This window comes from Gopherus flavomarginatus, chromosome 4 (genome assembly GCF_025201925.1).
Source record: "Gopherus flavomarginatus isolate rGopFla2 chromosome 4, rGopFla2.mat.asm, whole genome shotgun sequence".
Lineage (NCBI taxonomy): Eukaryota > Metazoa > Chordata > Testudines > Testudinidae > Gopherus > Gopherus flavomarginatus.
In genome coordinates, this window is record NC_066620.1 from 156476288 (window position 1) to 156486436 (window position 10149).

The following is a 10149-nucleotide window of genomic DNA, read 5'->3' on the forward strand; positions in this document are numbered from 1 at the left end:
GAGCCTCACCAGGAGGAGAGGCTGTATTCCCTCCCACAAGGGAGAAAAATAAGCTAAAAAGGACTGGAAGAGAGAAGGAACGGACTTTCCCTGTGCCCCAAGGGGGACCATATTACCCAGGCCTGTTTCGCCAGGGCTAAAAGCAGCAGAGGCTGGGGAGACAGAGAAGGTGCCCTGCCACAGTGGGCAATTTGTTTATGCTAAAATTTTCAAAGGCACCTTAAGAATGAGCCTAAATCCCACTGACCTTCAATGACCGTTAGGCCACTAAGTGCCTTAGTTGATAAAATGGAACCTAGGTGGTTTTAAAAATTTTATGTTTATGTACTAGATACATATCCATGCTTGCAAATGCTTGGATTTTGTAAAAGGTATGATAGGTAAGTACAGTATTGTCACTTAAGAACATTAAATGATTTTTTGAAATAAAGTTGGGGTTTTTTTAGAATAAATAAAGCTTTACAACATCTCAAGTAACTTTTTAAAAGCTGGGATGAGGTGGAACTCTGTTGTAAGCAGTGAAAAGCTTTAGTTCTGTAAATATCATAGTTGATCAGAGAAAGGTCCCCAATCATTAAATATTTTAATTTCAATGTTTTGCATATCATCCCTGTGGCAATGACAACAGTGGCTTAGCTGTTAGGAATATATTTTTGGTTGGTAATGCTGCAAAGGAGGAGGAAGATCAGCACCACGTGATAGCTAGCACTGTTACCACCATCTTGGGCTCCATGAACCATAGTCTGAGAGCCTCTAATTTAGCTCAATTTCTTCTGAAAATCAGATGGTTCAGATCTAATAAAATACAATGAAACTAATTATAAAAAAACAGATCCAAATTATTAATACCCACTTGGTGAATCAAACATGAAATCACTAGTCAACACATTCAGAGAAGAGAGAGGAACCGCATACCAAAAACCAGAATGGTTTATTTATCTATTTTTTATTGCTGTCTCTCTTTTCACATTGAGGCATCCCTGTTACCCTTCATTAAGTCTTCAGTGACTGAAATATTGCTAGGTAGACTTTCATGAACGATGAATCAGGTTTATTCACTTCATTTTTCCATCCTTTCAACTATTTGTATTTGTGGCTTTTTTTTTTAAACTGACTTATTATGTAAGCTTCTCTCTACCATATTACTTTTTTGGTAACTATTCAACTCATTAAAAATTAAGCTGCTGGGATTGCAAAAAAAAACAAACCCTCCTTCACAACTTCAAGAACTTTTATCTGTTTAGCACACTAATATGGTTATGGCAGTTATGGTCCCTTGGAAACAAGATCTGCTTTTATAGACCTTATTTCTTTGAGTTAATAAAATAAATTCTGCCCAGGACCTATTTACATCCTCTATGTATTATTTCAGAATAGTTCTGCAGATGGTAAATGCTTGCAAGATTCTCTATATTGAGCAATCAACACATTTTCTCTTTAGAGAGATTTTACACCAAGTACTCTAGGACAGTGGTCCCCAACCTTTTTTGTCTGTCGGGCACCAGACGACGAGCCATGGAGGACTGTGGTGGTGGACGGGCATCCGCCGAAACGCCGCCAGCAAGTACTGTCATCCAGAGACATCACCGCCGAAATGCCGTCAAATTTCGGTGGCATTTCAGTGGATGCTCATCTGCTGGCCAGTATATGGGCACACTTAGACACCCCCGCGGGCGCCATGGTGCCCGCGGGCACTGCATTGGGGACCCCTGCTCTAGGGTCTGCTTATATACTTCAGTGGACTTTTACAAAAAAATTAAAGAAAGAATGGTCTTTTCTGATTAAAAACACAGGACTGTGATTCAAGAAAGCTGGTTGTACTACAGATTTCCCATTTAAGAACAGACTCAGAGAAATGAGCATGAATCAGGCATTCAGAATTTCTATACTTCTTTATACTAAGCACCACAAGGCTGTTACAATGAGATTTTCATAGCAGTTTACCTTCAGTGTGAGAAGCAGGAACACCTTTTACAGAACAACATCTGAAACTAGGCGGATATATGTTTAAACCTAGACATTAAGATACGAAGAAGAGTTCTACCAAAAGAAAGGAAATGGCATTATGTACGCCAAAAGCCTAATGGGGAGAACTTGTCTCATACAAATTGTACTCCATTTTGCTAGATTTTAATTAGTAAGAAGAAATTGTTTTGGTTTTATTCTTTGCTTTACATGTTAATGATCGTTTTTAGAATAATAGAAGTGTTATGGCTGAAATTCTTGCTTCTGAAATTATTTACTGTTTTGTGTATGAATGAAGAATGTATGGCATGCTAACAGAGAAGAGACAGGAGGCACCAGTACTAATGGGCCGGATGGTCGAGAGGGGAAGTCAAGAGGCACCAACCTTATTATCAGAATCACCCTAATGACAGATTGACAACCCTAAAGCAAAGGCATACACCCCAAGGACAAGATAAAGAGTGGAGCCAGAGGGACAAGATAAGAAACCACTGTGCATACTCCCAGTAACAACCCAATATAATGCTGATTGGGAGCAACCTTGACTACCTCGTGATTAACAGCTCCGATGCGACACAGCAAGGTCCACAGACTTGTATGGGAACTTATTACTATAAAAGAAGGGTATATTGTCAGGGGACTTTGGGTTCGTTCTTCATCAACATCGGAGCTTCCGTCGCATCCAACAAAGACCCAGCTTCAGCTCCTCCTCTCCCACTTGTGCAGTTTCAGCTGGCCACTGAAACTGACCAAGCAACACTAAGGGCTGGTAACTATAAGATCCAGCTGCAGAACGTGTATGTGCACGCGCGCGAGAGAGAATGGAAGTATATGCTGAGTTTAATGCTTAAACTGTACTCTCAATAAATGCAGCGGATTATACCCTTGAAAAAGATTCTGTGTGCTTCTTATACGCATAACAATTATGTAAGATTGGATGATCAATGTGCAGAATTTGGAGAATTAATGTACATCTAATGGAACTCAATCTAAGAGGCATAACTACTCTGCCCTGAGACTGTTAGTGCTCCTGAGGACTGGAATTCAGTGCTTAACTGGAGAAGCAATGTTTGTTGAATTTAGTTACGGAATGAATGCTATGATAGTTGTGAGATAGTTGTGAGAGCTAGCTGTCTGAATTTAAAGTACTATATAACATCTCATTAGAGAATGCTCCCAACTTTAAATACAAACTCTCAGCTGATTGGAGCTAGTCACCAGGACAGGAAATGTAACAATGCTTCCTGAAGAGGTCCAATCTGGGTAGTGTTGTGAGGAGCAGAATGAGGTTCAAATGCCATGCTCTTTCTTCTTGCAAAGTTGGAATAAAGTCAATGACCACCCTATGGAAGCATTTAATGTTGGGATTTGTACAAAAAAAAAATACATCTGCCCAGCCCTTGCCCAGCAATTAATTCTGCCCTCAAACCAATCCTGTTCTCCTAGTTCCCACATCAGTTCCACCCCCACAATTGCCTATCATACCAACTGTCTGTCCTCCAGCTCCCACCACCCATAACAACGCCGTACCCAGGCCCACATCTACCTCGCCCCCAAACCCACATCTGCCAGGCCTCCCAACCCCACCCCCCATCAGTTTTGCACCCCTCCACCACCACTTACACTTCTACAGCCCTCAGGGTTCTTCGCCTGGGGGAGCTGCAGTGGAGCCTGTCCCCATCCCTCCTTCCCAAGGTGGGTGTTGCAGTAAGGGGGAGGAGGTGCTGTTTGGCCACAGCAAGGAAGGAGAGGGGTAGGGGAGCAGCATTGTGCTGTGCTGCTGAGCTCTCTGCTCCCTCCTCCTACTCTTACCTCCTGTGAGCTCTGCAAGTGAAGGGACAAACTCTTCCTGCAGGGATGAACTTCAAGAGGGAGCTGAAGTTTCTTGCATCATCACAAGAAGAGTGCCTGTCCCCTCTTAAATCCTATCTCTCACACAAAAAAACACAGGCGAATCAGCAATAGCGTGTTCATCCTCAGCCCAAGACTGTAATTGGCGTCCCTGCATCATATGTCTGGGTCTGTCCTAAATCCAAGATATTCCAGGAACCATCCCACTCTGTGTGCTTTGCTTTTGTCCAGGAAGAGATAAGTGAATTCCCTTCCCTAAAGACAGTACTATTGCTACCACGATTCTGGAGAGAGACCAGGGGGTGGGGGAGAGCACGCATCTAAAATGGTATGGTAAAGCTTAAAAGCAAAAAGCTCTCCATCTGTCCATCTGACTTCACTGCCCTAATGGAAGTGGGAAAGCAGGGGCTGCTTGCCCTGAAGTCAGTTTTTCCCTAATCCTGCCCAGTTCCTTTCTTGTTCTGTCCTCAAGCTGTAAGAAGACTGGAGTAATGTATTTACGGGCCTTAGCAAAAAGAACAAACTAGTTTTGGAGGTATAGAAAGACTCCTTCTGCTACAGCAAGTATCTCCAGTAATTCAAATCAATTGACTGTGATTAGTCAGATGAGCTAAATTAGAAGATGCGAGTGGGGGGAATGTACCCCTTGATGACTTTTGCTAAGATACATGTTGGCTAACTGAATTACAGCCCTTCAAATGCATTAATCTAAAGCTGTATCTACCCTCTAATACTCCATTCACCAGATGTATGCTAGAACGATTGGAGCCAATCTGCAATTTTCTGTCCATTTTAAGATTAGCAATGCCTTCCTGAGCTGGAATACCAGGTGTTAGCTTTTCAAATCTCTGCTACAGAGACTGACTCACTTTCTTGCCAAGAAGCAACATGATCCTTGATTTGATGAGCTCTTATTAATGATGGGTAAGGAAACCTGCCTCAGAGGATAGCTAAACGTATCCATTTTGTCTTTTGTGCTTCTCCAAACCAAAGAGAGACCGTCAGCTGACCTAAATGTTTTGTGTCCTTTTCCCTGGAAAATTGCCAGAAATCCCGTCTTTGTCATATTTCAGGTTTGAGCAGAAGAAAGGGATAAAAACCTCTTGATTAATATGAAACCTGAATTCTTCCATGAAATGAAGCTTGGCACAGTTCTCAAAACTGTTAGGATAAAAGGTAACAAATGGAAAATTAGAAGAGGCAGCTAGCTCATCTCCTGCCTGGCTCAGGTAATCACAACTAGGAGTGCCACTTTGAATTAAAGCAATTCTAAAGAAATAGTGTCCATTGAACAGTGGTACAGTGTTCTGAATATTAGATTGAATTTCCATGAAATGTATGCAGGGCTTGATGGCATTTAGAAACACTTTAACGAGGCATGAAACCCCACAAAGAAGCCATCCATAGATCCTCTGGTAGTAGTAAGTGATGAACTTTGACTCTTCAGGTCAGGGAAGGGCAAACTCTTTAGGCAGAGGAGGGTGGGACTGCCAGCCCTGTGGCACAGCCAGGCTAAGGCAGGCTCCCTGCCTGCCCTGGCCCTGCACAACCCCCGGAAGCGGCCAGCACCATGTCCCTGCAGCCCAGGGTAAGGTGGTGGGGGCAGAAGGCTCATGCACTGCCTTCACCTGTAGGCACCACCCCCCGCAGCTCCCATTGGCCAGGAATGGGGAACCGCAACCAATGGGAGATTCGAGGGTGGTGGTGGTACCCGAAGGCAAGAGCAGCACATGGTGGAGCCGCCTGCACCACGCCACCCCCAGGAGCCCCTGTTGGACATGCTGATCACTTCTGGGAGTGGTGCAGGGCCAGGGCAGGCAGGGAGCCTGCCTTAGCCCCACTGCCACCCCAGAGCCACTCAAGGTAAGTGGTGTAGGCCAGAACCCACACTCCAAACCCTTCCTTACCCCCAAACCCCTGCCTTGAGCCCCCACTACACCCCTCCTGTACCCAACCCCCTGCCCTGAGCACCCTCCTGCACTCCGCACCCCAATCCCCTGCCTTGAGCCCTTGCTGCACCCCAACTCCCTTCCCTGAATCCTCAGCCACACTCACACCTCTCCTGCACCCCAAGTCCCTGCCCTGAGCCCCCTCCTGCACCCCAACCCCTTTCCCTGAGCCCCTTCCTCCACACCACACCCCTCCCACACCCCAAACCCCTGCCCCAGCCCTACATTCATGGCCCTACATACAATTTTCCCACCAAGATGTGGCCTTTGGGCCAAAAAGTTTGTCCACCCCTGCTTTAGGTACTGTGACACAATTCTTCTTTTCTGGCTAACTGGATAAAACCAGAATACTCATAGGTAGTATATGAAAAGGGGAAATACCCCCTATTTGCACAGCACAATGTAGGGAAACTCCAGACTCTTCTGTACTAGTCAGCAAGATTTGATAAAGTGTATTGATGTCCAAATTGGACGTCTGGAGTTGGATGCCTGATCTGTACCAATTAAAGGACTCTTTTACAACAGACACAAACCCATGTAAGGATGAAACGAAGGCTAACTTGGCTACAGTCATCAAGGTGAGGTATGTGAACCACCTTCACTGTGACTAAACTAGGGCTGAGAGACTCAATATCTCTTGATAGAGACTCCATTCCCCAGAACATATCTGCTCTTCTCTGCCTCAGGATTAATAGTACCTCTCAAAGCAGAGCTTCACTCCTAGCCACTGGTTGATTGAGGAGGTAAGATGCCTCCATGAACAAGACTGTAAAATACAAAGGCTGAAATGCAGAAGTTCCAGGTGAACAGATTTCATTTCCAGTTGGTCAACATGTTCTGCAGACCACACATCCCCAATTACAATATCCTTGGTAGCCAATACAGAGGAGCAGTCTATCCTGATAATGAGCCTCCCACACTCATATCTTTCAAGCTCTTCTTGTCACAGATGCCCAGCGATTGATTTAGTATTCTGAAGAGCTGAGAGTTCCTCTTCTTGAAATACTGCTTAAAGCAGTGGTCCCCAACCTTTTTCGTCTGGCAGGCACCAGATGACGAGCCATAGAGGACCGTGGTGGCGGATGAGCATCCGCCGAAATTCCATCGACAACTGGTAACGTCAATAGTCATCACCACTGAAATGTCGCTGACAAGTAGCGTCATCCAGAGGCATCGCCGCCAAAATGCCACCAATTTTCGGCGGTATTTCAGCAGTGACACCTCTGGATGACGCTACTTGTCAGCGGCATTTCGGAGAATGTTTGTCTGCCAGCCAGTACACAGGTGCACTTAGATGCCCCGGCGGGTGTCATGGCGCCTGCGGGCATCGTGTTGGGGACCCCTGGCTTAAAGTATGGTAGTGTGTATGGGATGGAGGTGTTGAGAAAGAAGGCTGGCAATATACCAAGAAGGGAAGCAGAGATATACAAAAAAGGGGACAAAGTCCAGAAACTGCCAGAATGGAGACCCACAATTAACACTGAATGCGGATGAGCAGCATAAAATTGCCTCCTCTCCATTTCAAAAAATAGGGGAAAGAAACTCCTCCCATAGACAAAAGTTAAACTAAAACACTGGTGTGAAAAAAATCATGCCACTAAATAAAACTTGACCACATTTTGTTTTTAAATCATACTGTCCTGTGAGCCAAATCTCAGAGAGGTGCCGAGAGATCTACCGGCATATTGCACTAAGCCTGCAGCATCTTGCAACTCAGTCTTCCTCCCCACCAACCAGTCGCAACTTCTGGTCTCAGAACTTCTTGGACTTAAGATACAAATTAGAAAATGATTAAAATATTATCCTCCATCTTTTTTTTCCATATAGATCAATATATTACATATTAGGCCCAAATGCTGACTTTTAAGTCTATTTAATGTGGTTAGAGATAGAAAACTAAGTTCAAAAGATAGAGTTCCAAATTTAAATATGGTACATTAATATTCCCATTAAATTAAAACTAGTAGGCTATGCTGTGAAAATTTAAGAAGTCTTGTCATGATATCTTCTGAAATTATCCAATATGCTGTAGACAGCAACAGACTGAAGATTGATAAAATATCATAGGATTTGGCTATTTTCTACTGTGAATAAAGATTTTTTTTAATTGAATAAATCTCAAACTTTTTACATGAATTCCTCTTATAACTGAAACTAGTGTCTCGTCACTTTTTGGAAAAAAATAAAGATTCCTGCATTTAAGACACCTTTACCTACGCATAAAAAAATACTATTGCTAAGCAAAAACATTCTGATATTTGTCTTTCAAATGTTAGTGCAGTGTTAGATGTTATTCAAAAACAGCTTCAGAGACTTACTATTTTCCAAGCAGAATCTTGGACAGATCTTGTTCAAAAGAAGCTCCTGACGTAATCTAAGGACTTCAGCTTCTAATGCTTCAACTTTTGATCTCCATTTAAAATCCTGTCCAGAAATAATTTTAGCAAGATGCTCTGTGTATTCTTTGCTGCTTTTTTCTGGAGGCTTTGAGTGGATAATTGCCAAAGCCAGTGCCAGCTTTGATATTTTCAAGTACCATGCTTGATGTTCTTTTCTGTCTTTTATTCCTATCATATAATGAAAAAGTCACAGTAAGTTTTTTTGTTTAGTTAGTTATGTATCTCATTTACTGATGGCTATATTCCACAGTAAGGCTAATTATCTTTTTCTCATCTGGCCTTAGATCAATCAACAGAAACACAAATCTAAACAATCACATATAGTATGAACATGAAACATGCAAAAGTAGCACGCAGGCAATGTCAGTAATCAAATTCAGTTTGGTAGTTTGAAACTAATAGCGGGAATAGTATGCATCTCAAAACAGGCTTACCTTAGGAGGAAAAATATTCTAGTGAATATTTTAATGCACATTTTATCCTAACACTAAGTTCTAACCTCATGATTGCAGAATGCGTACTGGATCGTACATACTTTATCCAGTACATGATTTTGTAAAGTGTTAAAAATAAAGGAATATTATAAAAAGATCTTCATAAAATGACCCTAGCTTGTCTTTTTGTACACTTGATATGTTTGGGTCCAATGACTGTGACTCCATAATTTAGGTCAAGTGCTGTAGCTATTTTTAGAAATCTCACAGTACCTTCTTTACATTTTGTGAAATCTGCAGTGAAAGTGTTCATAAAATCGAACATATGCTGGGTCATCATCCAAGACTGCCATAATGCAAAATATATGGCAGAATGCAGGTAAAACTGCAGAGCAGGACACATACAATTCTCCCCCAAGAAGTTCAGTCTCAAAATTAACACTTTATTTTAAATGGTCATCAGCATGGAAGCTTCTACACAAGCCGTCCCCAAATTTTTGGGGTTATGCCGCCCCTTACCCGTGTCCGAACTCCCCATCCCCTTCCCCCCTACCTCCCAGAGCCAGAACGTGGCTCTGGGGACGGGGAGGGGGGATGTGGACAAGGGTAAGGGGGCAGAGGTTGGGGCAGCAGCTGGAGGTAGGTCTGGGGCCAGGAACGGGGCTGCAGCCAGGGCCGAGACTGGGGCAGGAACAGAGCTGCAGCCAGGCCTGCGGCAGCGGCCACCAGCCAGGCCTGCGGCCAGGTGTGGCTTTGCTCCCAGTCTTGCCCCTAACTGGGAGCGGAGCCACGCCAGGACTGGGGACGGGGCCACGTGGAGGGCCAGGAGCTGGGGACACAGCTGGGGTGGGAGGCACGGAGGGACTGGGAGGTGCTTTCCCCCAACTCCGGTCAGGGATGACCCATGCCCCTCTGTGCCTGCCCAGATGTTCCTCCACATCCCCCTAGAGGGGTGCACCCCACACATTGGGGACCTTTGTTCTACACATATAACTGCCAGCGAGAAGTTTGAGGCGAGGTGTTAGGGAAGCTGCCTTTAACCTCTTCATAACAATGCTCTGAATGGAATACTATTCTAGCAAGACCTCACCACATCAACTGGATTTTTTTTTCAGAGAACTTCTGCATTGGATCATGGCAAGTTTTTCATATTTTTTATAGAAATAAACATGACCTCTCCAAGGGCAACCAAATCTAAACTTTGCAGTGAATAAAAATAAATTTTTCTCTTTAAAAAAATTTTTTTTTTTACTTTTTTAAAATTTAAATTAAAATACAAGTTTATGTTTTTAAATATGTCAACTTAAAATTGAATTTTATGTAACCCTTCTGCCCCTCTAAGTTGGCAGCAACAAGGGCCGGGTTCAGTATCCAGAGGTTCCGTTTCAATAACCCAATGCCAAACCAGCTCGAGCCCCCACCCAGTGACCTGGGAAAATCTTACACACACCCTAGGCGCCTCAAAGAGGCAATGCTTCCCTCTCGCAAGCACAGAGTCTCGGTGTAGCAGAAAAGGTTTAATACATGAGATAAACAACAAACACTAAATTG

The 10149-nt window shown here is 43.6% G+C and overlaps 1 protein-coding gene across 1 annotated transcript in view; it reads right to left on the reverse strand.

Moving 5' to 3' along the window:
• Window positions 1-9136, reverse strand: part of MEI4 (meiotic double-stranded break formation protein 4) — a 132336-nt gene extending 123200 nt beyond the window's left edge. Inside the window, exons 1-2 of the mRNA XM_050951628.1 lie at window positions 9118-9136; window positions 8084-8332 (exon numbers count right to left, since the gene is read on the reverse strand). Of these exons, the coding sequence (XP_050807585.1) occupies window positions 8084-8332; window positions 9118-9136 (268 nt within the window). The remainder of the gene's footprint in view (window positions 1-8083; window positions 8333-9117) is intronic.
• Window positions 9137-10149: the final 1013 nt, after the last annotated feature.